Below are 15227 nucleotides of genomic sequence, written 5' to 3' on the forward strand. Positions count from 1 at the left end.
CCTTGCAGTGACACGGGCCTGGCCGTGCCATGCTGTGGCAGGGAACATGAGCCGAGCAGCTGCGTGGTGCTGCTTGGCCTGGGGCCGAGGGGCACGGGCTGCTGGTAGCCAGCACCAGAGCTGCTCAGAGGCCCCTCAAAGACCCTCCCTAGCAAGCAGGGCTAGCTTTCTCCAGAAACAAAATATCTTCCTAGGAAAGAAAAAAAGAAAAGAGACAGCTTCAACCAAGAAATAGCCACAGGCAGGTTTTGTTTTTAAAGCATTTTTATTTTCTTCATTTTGAATTGAATTTTTAAGTGATTTGTCTCACTGAAAATGGACACATTTTGAAAGCCCATGTGTTCCCTCCTCTCTGCCCAGAGGGGGTTGGCTGCTGACCCAGTGCAGCGAGCTGGGGGGCTGAGCCACAAGCTCCTCATTTTCTGTGCCAGCTTTGTACCTTTTCCAATGCAAAGACAGTCCTCAGAAAGGGGTAACCTCAAGCAAATATCCCCCCCCTCCTGTACCTGGGACTGGTTTTACTGCACCTGGTAAAGAGGGCCAATAGCTGGAGGGAGCAGAATCAGAAAACAAGATTTCCTTATCACTCTCTATTTTATAATCAAACTATGCACCATCCAGTGCAACCCATCACTCGTGGGCGTTTTAGGCCAGCACTCACTGCTCTTCCTGAATTCCCGAGAGTCTCCTGAACAGCCAGCACCGACGAGAGCCCTGATCTGACACGGCACAGGAGCCCTTGAGCTCCAGCTCCACCGGCATGGCTCGGAGCGGGACACCCCGAGCCAGGCCTGCTCCAGTGCCACACAGCACCGAGGGGACCTGGTCCTTCGAAAATGCTTTTGCACCACACCGGAGCAGCAGCACGTGATGCTCCACCATTTCGGTGGCCGCCCTGCGCCCGTGAAATGGTGTCGGCACAGCTGCAGCACCAGTGGCTGCCATCGCAGCCCCACTGATTACGGCGCCCTTGTCACGCCGCTCCGCGAGCGGCAGCGGAGCTAAATTAGAGCAACTAATTGCACGTCTCTTTGAAACAATCAGAATGACAAATCAGTGGTAATCTCTTCAGTTCTAGAGGGAAGCTATTGCGGCTCGTTCACAAGGATTAATCAGCTTTTCATCAGTGTTATTATACCAGCGCTGCCTCGGGAGAAGCCCCGAGGCCACGCTGGCTGGGCTCACACCACAGGGACACGGAGGCCGCTGGCGGAGGAGGCAGCATGGCCAAGCTGCTCCCTCCCAGCCCTCGTCCATTGGCAGAGCTGCCACATCCACTCCCAGGCTCCGTGGCCCTCGCTCAGGCTCTGCCCGGGGGGCTGCACACTGTGGGCAGCAGGAAGCCTGGAGGGAGGCTCAAGTCGAATGTACCCCCCTCAGTGTGACTCTCCGATACACAAAACCATTCTAATGATCGGTGCCAAATCAGAGATCAGTCAAGGAGAAATAACTACAGGTCTCTTCCTTCTACATAATCAGCTGCAGGAGACGCCCTGGTGCCTCTCCCCGAGCACAGGGAAGGTTTCTCTCCATGCACCACCAGCAGTGCTTCTTGTCTATCTGGGGCTGCTCTGCAGAAATCCCAAACACCCTCTTGAGCGGGAGCGGTCAGCAGGCAGAGCTGGTGCCTTTCAACTCGTTACCACCTGCACTCAGCAGAAAAGCAGTCAGCAGCATCCCTTCTTGGCTGATACTCAACATCCAGAGGACACAGGCTGCTAGGGATGAATGACCTAGGCTGGCCTCTCCCAGCCCTACCACTGCTCCATGGCATGATCACGCCCAAACAAGCCACTTTCTGCTCGACAAAAGCTAAAATGGGAACATGTTCATCGACCTCTACACTTCCACTGCATTTCATGGCAGTCCCAGAGCATTTGCATCTGCCCACACATGTTAAGAGCAATGATGGCAGAGAGCTTTACTGAAAATGCCCAGACCTTATGCTGCAACCAGTGGTAGTGCCCTTTGGCCAAGGCCTAGGAGGGAGGGATGCTTGAGGGAAGAAAAGCAATTTGTGATACTACTCCATGGACAGAACTGACTACTTGCTTTTCATGGGCTCATCTTCTACTGTCAAACACCTTCCCCTGGTCCACAAAGGTTCTTTTTCCCCACCAAGCAGAACTGAGCACACAAGTGTGAGCATGGGGTATGTAAGGAAGAGAGAAGGCCATGGTTCTGCTACAGAAGGCCCCAGAGACAAATTCTTGATCTTTCATGCACTCAGACCAACAGCCCTCAGTGCCCGGGACAAGAGGGCTGAAGCACTACACATGGCTCTGCTGTGCCCTGGAAAAATTCTGTGGCGGGCATGTGGCATTTCAGTCCCCTGTTTCAGTTTACAGGAGCATGGGTCACTCATTCCCTCCCCAGCAGAGCCCTGCTGTCTCTGGCCAAGGGGCTGATGCTGGCCTGGGAGAAGCCTCTCCACCAGCATTGCCATGGTGAACCTGCCCATGGCTTCACCTTGTACCAAACGTCCTGGGCGCTGGGCATGACTCTTCCTTAGGTGCAGGTCAGCGCTGCTGCCACAGAGCCCACCCAGGGCAGCAGCTCTGAACGGGACAATGCCCAGCCTGGCAGTGGGAGATGGTTCTTGGCATCCAGGAGACAGTCAGCAGCAAGGCCAGTGTGGTGTTGCACGGGGGCACCGTCAGAGTGGGAATCACCATCTGCAAGGGATGGAGAGAAGATAGGATTAGCAGAACTCAGCCACAGCCATGGAAGCCTAGCTCCCAGCAGCTCCTCCTGGCTCAGACCCTATCCCTGCTCAGCCAGGAGAGAGACTGGCATTACGTGGTCCTGGATCAGGGCCTGAGGCACCACCTTCCATGGGAAAAATATCAGCCTGCAGCCCATTGCTGGGGCTGGGGAAGGGTGTGCACAACAACACAGCAGCACTCAGAGCAGCTGAGCACAGCTCTCCTGCTGCCTTTAATAGCTCTGTGCCAGCTCTGCCACATTACAGCGCTTGGCTCACACCATCAAAACTCAACAATGCACTTGAGTTACATAAAGGTCCAGCTCGTGGAGAAGAGGCTCTTGACGTTTCCCCACAGCAAGCTTTTAGGGTATGTTAGGAATGCTAAAACCATAGATGGAAAGTGCATGGAAAGGTGAAGTCAGGCATCAGGGTCCTCCAAAACAATTAAACTAAAACTGCTGAAAAACAGACAAGGAAACATACAAGGTCACACGCTGCAACCAAAGGACCCTTGAAGTTGTTTACAGATGGTAAACGTGCACTACATGGCATGCATAACTTCAGTTTCCCACTAGCACGTGTGTGGGCACACACCAAGTATAATATGTACATGAAATAATACAGAGAGATATATTTAAGTCCTCTTCATGCACACGTAAAGCCAGCATCCAGGCAACAAACTTCTGGTGAATTCAAAGCCCTGAACTGGGAGAAATCCTTAAAACCAGAAGAGCTCCCTTAACTAATTGTCTCTCATACCAGAAAACGTCTATGCCAATCCTTTTTTTTTTTTTCCCCTTCTGAACACCAAACTCACTCCTACCTGAATTTGCCATGCTGCTGCAGGACCTCTGATGCACACAGTTTACCCAGTGCATGTTAAAATGCCCATGAAGTACCAGGCTGTACCTGCCCTGCTCCAAATGATTCTCTGCAGATCCCCACTTGCAGCTTCACTCAGGCCAACTCACTTAGAAAAGTCTGAAAGTCAAAGCATTGCTCTCACTCAGGGAATGTCACGGTGTATTTCGTTACTGGGGCTCACAAATACAATCCTTCCCCCATGCCCTGCTGTTGTTGCCCACAACAAAGGCGTTTGGGATCAAAGGAAAGGGTTAACCCCCATGCAGTCATCGCTTGAAGTCCTGGAGGTCTGAGTGCTGCCAACTCCTGAAAAATGGCCACCAGGCAGGCAAGCTGCTGAGAATCATCAGAATAAGATTGGAAGGTGTCCACATCAATCAATCACTTGTTGACAGATGACTGGAAGCCCCCACTGTGCCCGTGGACAGCTGACCAACTCTCGGCTTAACCTGGAGTCTAACATTAGCCTGTTTGCTTCGTGTGGGTGGCTGCTGCGTTATGACCTTAATAGTCAATCAATCTTGCAACGAGCAGTCCGTCTGGCAGAAACATTCATTATCCATCCTATTCATGCATTGAAAAGCTTTATCTTCAAAAACTCTGCCTCACTTAGGGAGGAATAACAGAACCCTGAGCAAGAAAATAGGTCCAGCCCCAGTTTCTAGGGAGAATCCACATGTTGGGGCCGAGCTCCCACAGCCGCTGCAGCCCCAGATCCGGGGGCACTCAGGGCAGGGCTTGGCCTCCTTTTTATTTCTGGTACTTATTCAGGCTGCTTTGAGGTTGCTGCTCTTGCACCAGCAACTGCTGGAATCAGTGCCAAGAGGAAGACAAGGGGGAGAGATATAAAAGGACAACAAACACACATCAATTAAACCTTGCAAGCTGTTAGTCACACTAGTTAATAAGTTCTTTCTATCTGTAAAGTGCTCTTAGTGACAAATCCTTTAACTGGTACTCAGAGCGTTATTATGGCTTTCAAGATGCCTCTGTCTTTCATGTGCAGCTTCTTGTACACATGTGAGTGCTCCCCGTTGCGCAGTCTGTTTACACTAGTTGTGAGAAGACATCATCAAAGCAAACTGAAAGCAACACTAAATGCTTGAGAAAAACAGAATTTATTCACTGCTGCCTGCTCTGCAATCGCCTTTCACTTAACAAACCACTGCAACTGCAGCAGCAGGGGCCAGGAAGCTGGGCAGGCACAGCAGCCTTCGGCCTCTCCGGGCATCACCAGCAGCATCCATCTCCCAGCATCAGTCAGGGGGACCTGAACCTGCTCCAAGCAGCTGAGACCTGGTGATCACAGCTCCAGGGATGAGGAACTGCAGGAGCTGTCCATCCCCTGCTGTGGCCAGTCTGTGTACCAGAGCTGTGCCTGGGACAGGACAAGGGCAGCTCCTGTGCCCGGGGTTGGCAACCAGAGCAATGCCCCAGCGGTCCTCACCGTCACTCATCCCAGCCATCCCTGTGCCGTGGGGCACCCAGAGGGTGGTAGAGGCTTTGTTTCAAAGAGCTGAAGCCAGACAAAGCTTTGTGCAAGGTGAAGGAAGGAGAAGAGCTCGAGAGGAGCACTCCTGTCTCGCTCACCACCTGCAGAAACTGGCACAGGGTGAACACCCACGGGTGCCCCATGGGGCAGTCTGCAGAAGCCCCTCCATTGCTGGCTGGTCCCTGTTCAGGAGAGGGACAATGAGAAGGTAGCTCCATCCTCACCTGCATCACACAACATCCCAGGAGAGCAATATGTGACACACAGCAACACAAACACACCAGCACCAGGCAGGATGGGGAGCTGACCCCAAGTGCCCTGTCCAGGGCCAGCGGCCACACAGCACCACAGGATGCCCTTACAGAAACCATCCTCTCCTTACTCAAAGTCAAAGCAATTAGGGCCCTGCAATGTTAGATTTAAAAAGAGACAGTTAATAGGAGATCTTCCATAATCCTTCACACTCAGGCTGCCAAAGCAGCCACAGTTCAGCAGGCCTTGTCCAGGCTGATTGTATGTCCTGAAAAATGAACAGTAACTTGCACAGAAGCAAGTTATGTTTCTGCAAATTCTCTTCCACACAAAGTAAATATTAATCACCTTAATAGCCATTAATGTGTAATGGTCATTCATTAAATTCAGGAAAATACAGGGCCTCAAAGCAATCATGTCATGGTTTCAGTACCTGGGGCACTCACCACATCATCTGTGCCCCCTGTGCATGGCACGTCTTGGTCCACTGAAGCCACCCTGTTCACGTGGCACCCACCTGCCAGTGGCAGCACAGCCACGCTCCCAGACCATGCAGCAGGAGCAGCACTGCCACATCATCACCTTCTGGGTGTGCACAGAGAACAGCTCACTCTGCCAGGACAGCCACCATGGCTCCCTGTGTGCTGAGCAGCTCAGTGCCTTGCTTGACCTGGCACCCATCCACACAGCTCCTGCAGCAGCATGGTCCAGCACAGAGGAGCTGTGCCACTGGGGAGTGGGGTGGCAGCAGTGGCGTTTGGGGGCCCTCCAGGCTATCAGTTGCAGGTGACAGCATTAGATCTGCTGCCCCAGAAAGTCCTCTGTGCAACCTGGCCTCCTCTGGCCGGCTCAGGGCTTCACGGACGGTGTCAGGTGGCAACTTTCTCAATTCTGACCTTGTTGGAATTTGCTGCTGGGGGGGACACACCAGTCCATAAAGTTCCCATTAGTGTAAAAGCAGATGTAAGCACTTTGCTGGCAGAGCTCAGCAGCAGGGAAGCCTGCAGTTGATCAGTTCTGCCTCGCTGGTCACTGCAGTCAACAGGAATTACCGCAGAGGGTTCCTGTGCCCCTCTCTCTAAGCCCACCCCTCCAAAAAGAATGGTTTAAAGAAGCCAGCCAAGTTCAGGCAGCACTCCAGGATAACACAGTAAATCCATGTGATACGTGCCGAGGGGGGGCAGCCCCGGGCAGGAATAGCCAGCAGGAGAGCAGTGTGCATTTGTTTATTGCACAGAACAAATCTAAGTATGGGGAGGCACTGCTGCTCTCGTGAGGAGCTGGTGACTGCAGGGCCCTTGTGCCACATGATCAGCACAGGACCGAGGGACAGGCAGGTGGCAGCTGGGACTGGCCTTTGCCATCAGCTCCCACAGGGACACCCAGCACCCCCGGACTGTCACAGCCAGGGAGCAGCACCTGCCCCTTCCCACGGCACCAAGGGCACGAGGGGACTGCCAGCCCCTGGAGCACCTCCTTGGGCTGGGGACCTGAGTGCAGCCCCACAGACACTGGCCACCAAATGGGCCACAGTGCTCGGCTACAGGGAGGAAAAAGGCAGCAGGAAAGGCTGCTGTGGCCATGGTGCTTCCTGTCACTGGAGGAGTGGGACTGCCAGTCCTCCACCCCCCGTGCTCCCTCTCCATCATGCTGTGCTGAGAACCAGCACCAGCTGACCTGGTTTCAGCCAGTTTTCCTTCATGATTAACACTCTCCGGGCCCATGCTCACTCTGTTATTCTCACCAAATTAAAGAGCAGTCCTGGATCCTCGTTAGATTTGCTCACATTTGAGCAGTGTCATGTGGTCAGTAGCCCATGGCAATACACTAAATTAAAGGCCTAATGCAGAATCCACCTACAAGCCTGACAACTAATGAATTGAGGGCTTCAGGCCCCAGAGGAGCTGCGCTGGGATGAAGCCACTTCACACCGAGCCAGAGCAGAAGTGCAGTCCCTGGGCTGTCATTCAGAAATAAAGAGTTGTTGAATTTTATTCACCACAGGACACAGAAACAACAGCATGTCTGTAACTAACGCTGGTTTGCCAGAGAGCCAGGCAGCAAGGAGCCTTCTCAGCACTGATCCCCCAGGGCACAGCGGCTCCTGCCTGAACACCAGAGGTGCTGCAAATGACCTCCCACTTGGTTTCAATGGACTGGGTATGAGTTCCCATCAGGGACACGCTGACTCTTCCCTTTGGACAAAATTAACACCTCCACCCACCCCACTAAACCATGGTGGCACAACACAGCCCCTTCCTGTGCCCCCAGCTCTTCCTCTGGGCCCCACAGGGCTCAGGGGAGCTCAGCTGCCACAGCACCCAGTCCTCAGGCACCAGCCACCACTGATGGGGCTACACACGAGAACAACAGCGTGTGGCTCCCACACTGGGCTGCTAGCACCCTCTCCCCATCCCCAGCAGCAGCTGGGCAAGTGCTGGATGTAAGCTCTGGGGCCAGTGCTGCGGCCATCAATTTTGCTCTGAAGCATTTCAAGTTGGAGCTGAAGCCTGGAAAGGTTCAGCCTGTTGCATCAGACAGCTCCAGCCCTGCAAAGGTCAGGGCTGTTTTGGTAAGGAGCTGTTTGCTGAAGCCTCCCCCTCCCCCAGATCCCTGCTCTCAGCCACAGGCTCCTGCACCCATAGCCCTCCCCATGCACACACACTCACACTCTGCTCAGCCTTTGGAAATGGAGAAGCTCCGCACCAGGACACTGCTCCTCAGAGTCAGCACACATGTGCCATCAACTAGGGGCTGTGCAGTGCTCCTGGGGCACCCAGCGTGGCACTGGGGGATCTCACCTCCTCTGTGCCCATCCCTCGTGTCCCTGCTACAGCTGGGAGCCCAGGCAAGTCCTGTGCCAGGTAGTGGTGACCCCTGGCCAGGTGTGCACTGCCAGTGCCAGCACCCACCGTGCGTTCCCAATGGTCACAGTCATGGACCCTGTTCACTTCCCTCCTCATCTCCAAAGCAGAGCAGAGCCATAGCACAAGGACAAAGCAAGGTGTTCTCTGCTCAGGCTGGTCTGAAACGCCCTGGGAGGAGCTGCCCCAGAAAGCAGCACACTGCAGAGAGGACACTCAAACCTTTGGTCTTTGGAGGACAGGAGAATGCTCCCAGTGACCCCCCAAAACACCGTGATGGGGGCTCTGCAGGCACGTCGCTGGGTGGTGCAGAGCAGTCGCAGGGAGGGTGGTGAGCTCTATCATAGCCACCCTTCAGCCAGGCACAGGGGACTGTCCCCCTCTCTCTCCTCTGTGCAGCTGCCATCCATCCATCCATCCATCCATCCATCCATCCATCCATCCATCCCTCCCTCCATCCCTCCATCCCAGTGAGGATGGCAGGGCAGGGAGGAGAACTTAAGGCTGAGATGTGTTAATTGATGCCGGTGCACAGCCCATCCTCCCCACATTCCTCCATCTGGACAAGGCACCACCACTTCTCTAAAGCCATCTTTTCATCCTAAAGCAAGAGCTGCATTTTAACATTAATTCTTTTTTATTCCTAGACAGACTTAAATCTCATCAATTTTAAGACACTTCAAGCTCTCTTTAGCAGTCCCTAACATAATTCTCCTAACTTAAGATACAAGATACTAGATAGAAGTAGCCAATCCCGTTTATAATTGTATATATGACCAGCAATTCAAATTCACTTCCCTTGATTTAATGTCCTATTTGTATTCTATCAATAAATGGAGTTCTCAGGACCATACTTAAATGGAAGCAGCACTATGCTCTGATAGCCAAAGCCAGCAAAAAAAAATTGCATCACTAAACTAAAATGTCTTGTAGTATATGATTCCTTGACTTATTGTTCTCTCCTCTTCACTGCACTTGAATATTAACTGTTGTATTAATAGCTCACTCTTAATTATCCATGAGTAATGTACTACAACCAGAAAATTAATGGAGGGAAGCACCACAAAAATGGAAAAGAATTCTTCCTATCCCAGATATATTTTCAAGCACAGAGTGAGAGGAAGAAGATGCACACACTGCCTTGGACACAGCCAAAGAGGCCAGTGCTGGGGAGGGTCCATTGCTGCACCCCAGGGATGGGTCCTTGCCCTGCTGGATTCTGCTTGGGTGGGAGGGAGGTTCTGAGCAGGGGTCCCATAATGATCCCAGAGAGCTGGGGTGGTCTGGAGAGGGGCAGCAGAGCCAGGCAGTGACTTGGTTCTCCAGCCCAAGACGAAGGAGATGAGTGGGACCAGAGTGAGAAATTTACAGGTGTTAAGGAAGACTTTTCCACAAAACACATAATTCACCTCCAGATTTCACTATAGAAGGAATCTGAACTTGAAAAGACTGACAAAGGACAGGGTGTTTTCATGGATAATGTGGATTCTCAGAGTTAAACGTTACAGCTGACAGGAGTGCAAAAATATGCTGCACCCCTCATTCATCACCACCCCTGCTCTCCAAAGGGCACCCGAGAGGGAGGATCTCTCATCTCTGTCAGGACATTTCTGCTCCCTAGGAGCCTGTTGGGAAGTGCTGCTCACCATGATGCCATGACACAGTGTCTCTGCCCCGAGCTGGGACCAGGGACAGTGCCACCATGGTTCCTCCAAGGCAGCCAGGAGCTGCATAGGCAGGGCCACCGCATCCATCTCCACGGTGCGATCCTGGGGCTGCTCCAGAAGACTGGAATGGTGAGGTGCCTAATTAAATATGTGCCTCCCAGTGCTGGAGCCCTGCAGCAGCCATGAATTATGCAGCGGCTCACTTACATGTCAGCAGGATCACAATATTGATGAGCTATCCTGCATGTAATCTGATAAAAACCAAGATAAACTCAGCAAAAATTGAGTGTAATATGATCCTTTCCTTTCAATAAACCACTTCCAGCCCAGCACTGGGAATGTCTCTGCAGGCTCCCTGCTCACCTCAGGCAGCAAAGTCCATCAGTTCCTCAGTATGGCCCAGCAGGGGCAGGAGCAGCAGCATGCTGACAGCATTCCCCTGCACCTGCAGGGCAGCACTGGGTGCCTGTGAAGCCTACCTGGGGATATTTCTGTGTCCTGGTGCTCTCCACAGCGCCGGTGCATTCCAAAAGGTCTGCGTTTTGGCATTTAGATTAATGCTGGAGACAGGGAGGAAGAAGTTGCCATGTGTCACGCTGACTCCCTCCTCTCTCTCTGAGCAAATGAAGGATGACAGAGTGCAACTCCCACTCGGAAATGCTTTCCAGTGCTTACGCAGACCCAGGTCCGACTCCAGCTCCCATGACGAGCCAACTTCTTTGTAAACCTGGGCCGGATGCTTTCAGTGCCCTGGGAACAGCCAGCAGCACAGGCTCCTGCCCTCAGATAAAACACATTCTCCAAGGAACACCTCGAAGAGAGGGGAGAGGCTTCTGGCCACGTTTGGTCACCAGATCCATGCAGAAGGCTGAGGGCTGCGAGCCAAGGACAGAGGATGCTGCTCCCTGCCCCAGCACTTCCCCAGTGCAGCAGGGATTGGTGCTGTTCCCCCTGAACTCAGCAAGACCTTCAGAGAGCCCCTGAGGGTAAGCAGTACCCACCTGCCCAAGGCAGGGGAGCCCAGCCCACCCCCCTTCCAGACAACACTAGAGGCGATGAGCAGAGAGCAAAGTGACTGTCCTCACCTTGGGGACACACGCTGGAGCCTCCTCAGAGCCTCATTCCCAATGTCCCTGTCCCATCAGCTTCAGGGACATAATGAGGTGATCACTTCACTGACAAGAAACAAGCAGTGGATGAAGTATAGGCAGGAAGGTTACACCAACTCTGGAGCCTGTTGGACACTGGCAGGGGCTGGGGGTCCTGTGACAGCCCATAAACCCCACCACCAACCCCAGTGCTGGCAGGTCATTGCAGAAGAGGTGACCATCAAAAGCCTGTTTGACCTCCCGAGGGACGTTTGCTTCAGAGCACAAGAACAAAGTTTCAAAAGCAGAGCACTGCTGGTTTTCTGTTGAAATGGTATTTCAAATCCATAACAATGTAAAGAGAGAGGAACACAAAGACCAAGAAAGATTCAGACTGGGGGATCTGCCCAAGAAAACCAAGAAATGGCAGTAAAATAAATGACTGATGAATGCAAATACCTCACTAGCTGAGCAAGTGGCCAGCTCCCAGCTTTGCTGCTCCTCTCTCCACACCTCTCTCTGGCCCATGGGAGGGCATTAGCTGGGTGAACCCCAGCTGGAATCTGCCCTGAGGGTCGGGGGTGACAACACCATGTGCCAAACCAACCAAGCATAGGCAGCACCAAGCCACAAGTTCCTCCAGTTCCTGACATTACAGGAGGGGTCTGGATCCAGACAGGTCCTCCTTGCTCCAAAGGCTGCTCTCCCTCATGCCCAGGGGGTCTACACTGGCCCAGCAGGTGCAGCTGGGGGGGAACTGGGCTGGCCCAACACCCTGCAGGGGTCTCCAGCCCCACTGATAAGCCTACAGGGAGGGACAGGAATGTTGCTGCCTGGAGACGCCTCATTTCACAGATGTGTCTGTGTCTGTGCAAGAGAGAAACTTTCACAGTTTTACTGCTTTTCAAATATTTTAATGCAAGCCATTTGGTGTCATATTTAAAAAAAAATGGGTACCAGCACAAGCTACATGCACATTAGCAACTGTCTCTCTATTAGTGTAAATACAAGAAGCAGAAAAGCACAGTCTGACTCCTAATCCATATGGTTATTCCAAATAGATTGCATGGTCTTAAACTTTGGCTTATTAGACTGGATCTTACATATGGAAAGAATTAAAATGCTGGATTTACAGTGCAGGCTAATCAGAACATGTTTAAATAACGATGCCCCAGCAGCCCCAGAGGGTCGCAGCCTCCCAGACACCTGGTGGAGAGGCTGATCCTGCTCCCACAGAAAGCACCTCCCCAAAGCCCGGCGTTGCAAGAGCTGCACCGTGGCGCAGGGCAGGGCAGGATCCAGCCTCCAGCACTCCAAGAGAGCAGGCTGCAAGGAGGAAATACCTCATTTCCCATCGACTAGTCCATACAAGCTGAGACAATAGGGCCAAGTGTGCGCTGCCTGCAGTGCTCCCTCGTCGGAGTGCTGGCCAGCACGGGCTGCTCTGCCCTGACTCTTCCTATCTGAAAAAGCCATCAGCCCGCCTGCTCCTTCACTTAGAATGAAAGGTCACTTCAGGGCTTTTAGGGTGGTTTTTTTCAAACAAAAGAATTATCTCGATTTGAAAAAAAATACTTTGCCTGGAGATCACAAAAGCTATTAAAAGCAAAGCATGATATCACTGTTAACAAAGCCAGAACTCTTGGGAAGGTGGCTATACATAACTTACTTCTGCTAATTCATTTCTGGACAAGGCCAGGCTCATCTTGGGTGCTTCAATACTTGCATGTCCACCACCACAGATCTAAACATATCCCCCCAACAGAGTCTCCTTGCAGCAATCCAAGCCTCTCTCCTTTTATTCCACTGATGTTGTTTCCATGTGAGTCAGTTGCCTTTTTATTGCTCCTCTAAATACAGCTTTCTCCAAAGTTGCTGAATTTCTAGACTTGGAAGCATGGAAGACAAAAGAATGCACTGATTCACCCCCCTCCACACAGCTGGCTGACACCTCCCGTGGAGCCGACTCACCACAGGGAGGGTGACCAGAGTGAGCCAGTGTGAATCCAGCAAAGGAGATGTGGTCTGGGGAACTGGAGCCCAGCCACATCTCCAGCCATCCTGGACTCTCCAATCTGCCTCTCTGCTGACCAGATGACAAGCCCCAAACCTGGTCCCACACCAGCCCCAGGACTGGTCCTGTATTGTGCCACACCACCCAAGCTTCAGTCCGTGTGCTGGAGCCAACACCATCCACAGGAGTGCAGCCCCCTCAGCTCCACCCAGACTCAATAACACTGATCAGCAACACTCCTTGTCCTGGGGGGTCATCAGAGGCTGTGCAGAGCAGAGGGGGAGAGGGTTTCAAAAGCACAGCCAGCCCCTTAATGACTACATCAAGTGGCAAGTCAGTTGTTAGTTTCTTTAACTGCCAGAAAAAATCAGCACCAGGGACCCGAGTGAGTGTTTAGCGTCTCCTCGACTCCCTGGTGCTGGGAAGTGTGCCACAAGCTGAAGGGCAGCCCATGTCCAGGGAGACCAAGGAGCAGGATCACACCCCCAACCCACACATGCTTCCTCTTCCTCCTCAGCCCTGGCCACAGAAATCCACGTGCTGGGCTTCCAACTTGCCACCAGGAACAAAAGCCAGCCCCTCCGTGGAGCTGCAAGGGGGCTCAGCCGTGCCAAGCTGGCAGCACCCAGCACAGGGCAACTTCCTGGGCAGGTCCTGAGAGACAGCTGAAGGCCAGAATGGTTTCTCCATGCCAGCTATACAGGAGCACCTTATCTGTGCTGCAACCATTGTCAGATTCTGCTGTCAAAAGATGCAGAGGAGCTTGGAAAGGCCACAGATGAATAACACTGTTCAAACCATCCCCTTGGTACTGAGAGCAGTTCTGCACAAACACACTGCACTGACTGTGGCTTAACAGGGTCTTCCTCTCTCCAGCCGCTCATTACTGAGGATCAGGAAAAGAGAAGGAGCATATGCTCCTTTTGGTTTTTAAGGAAATTATTAAATTGGGCTCAACTTTTCATCTTTCCCACAAAAAGGTGCTCTGTCATCTCGTGCCTGTTCACCTACACAAAGACGAGATGACATCTCTGGCTAAAGGCCGACAGTTCTGCACCTCCTTGTCACTTTTAACAAGAAAATAATCCTGCAGAAACACTTGAAAAACAAATCGGTGTTGACACTCCTCATCTGCTAGGTACACTTTACAAAAGGAAAGAAATACTGCATTAGCGTTTGACCTCCTCACCTTTCTGACATTGGAAGAAAATAAAGAGGGAAGGCTCAGAAAAGCTGATGCTGAAGTGAGAATGTCAGGAGAGCAGGCAGAGCTCGAGGCTGGAGCCCCCAGCACAGCGGGCAGGGCAGGGCAGAGCAGGGCCAGCCCAGGCAGACGGGAGCTGTGAGCTGAGAGCATTGAGGAAGCTGCAAGGGGCACACAGAAGTCCCAGGGATAGGTGAAAAGATGCTTCTGCAGATGAGGGCATGAGAACTTAAAGAGGGACCATCACCAAAATGCTTCTCAGCCCAGTGAAGCCCTGGGGCTCTGCCCTCGGGCTGGAGTCAGTCCCTCCACATGTGTGAGCCAACATCCTCCCACTTGCCTTATCCCTACCCCATAGCAGCCCTGTTCAGCTCCATCCTTGCACCATTACATAGCTGTGTAGTGCTGAGTGGCTCCTTGCACTCACAAGAGACTGCCTTGTCCTGCTCTAAATGCTCCTGAACCACACAGCACACTTCCAGCTCCTGACCTCTGCAGCCCGCAGGCAGGAACGAGAGGATTTCCTCAGCTTCCAGCACTGTCAGCTGCTCCCTTCATTCTGGGCACGGTGGATTTCACCAAATAAGTCATGCTAACCCCACCTCCTCTTCCCTGAGCAGAGAAATAAAGAAATAAAACTGAGCTTTGTCTTCTGAACAGCCAGACACTCTCCATGAGAATTCTCCCAGCACAGGCAGCTCGCCCTTTGGACACGACACTCGGGTGACTTTCCACGTACTCAGGCACCAGATGGTCTCAGTGCTCCCTCAGTGTGGCTGGGCACAGCTCTGCTGCCGCCTCGCCGGGCACAAGTCCTTGCCTGTAGGAGGTGGGGGCACTTCGAGGAACTCACAGAAATATTTTCCCACCGGTAGCTGTCGGCCTGAGCTAATGTGACATGACACGTATCTCACTAGGAACAATGTGCTGACACTCAGAGCCTGCTCACCATGTTCCCAACCGTGCCACTGTCACCGCAGCGAGACCACGGGCAGGGGGATACATTTCCCCCCTGAGCTTGTTTCGAGCACCCCTTTGAGGTGTCCAAGGAAGGCCTGGCAATCCCTCCACAAGA

General features: G+C 52.7%; 1 protein-coding gene across 1 annotated transcript in view; it reads right to left on the reverse strand.

Annotated features, from left to right (window-relative positions):
- Positions 1-269: 269 nt before the first annotated feature.
- Positions 270-15227, reverse strand: part of MN1 (MN1 proto-oncogene, transcriptional regulator) — an 83626-nt gene continuing 68668 nt past the window's right edge. Inside the window, exon 2 of the mRNA XM_053959389.1 lies at positions 270-2675. Within this exon, the coding sequence (XP_053815364.1) occupies positions 2509-2675 (167 nt within the window). The 3' untranslated portion in view covers positions 270-2508. The remainder of the gene's footprint in view (positions 2676-15227) is intronic.

The sequence above is a fragment of the Vidua chalybeata genome, chromosome 18, assembly GCF_026979565.1.
Source record: "Vidua chalybeata isolate OUT-0048 chromosome 18, bVidCha1 merged haplotype, whole genome shotgun sequence".
NCBI classification, from domain to species: Eukaryota; Metazoa; Chordata; class Aves; order Passeriformes; family Viduidae; genus Vidua; species Vidua chalybeata.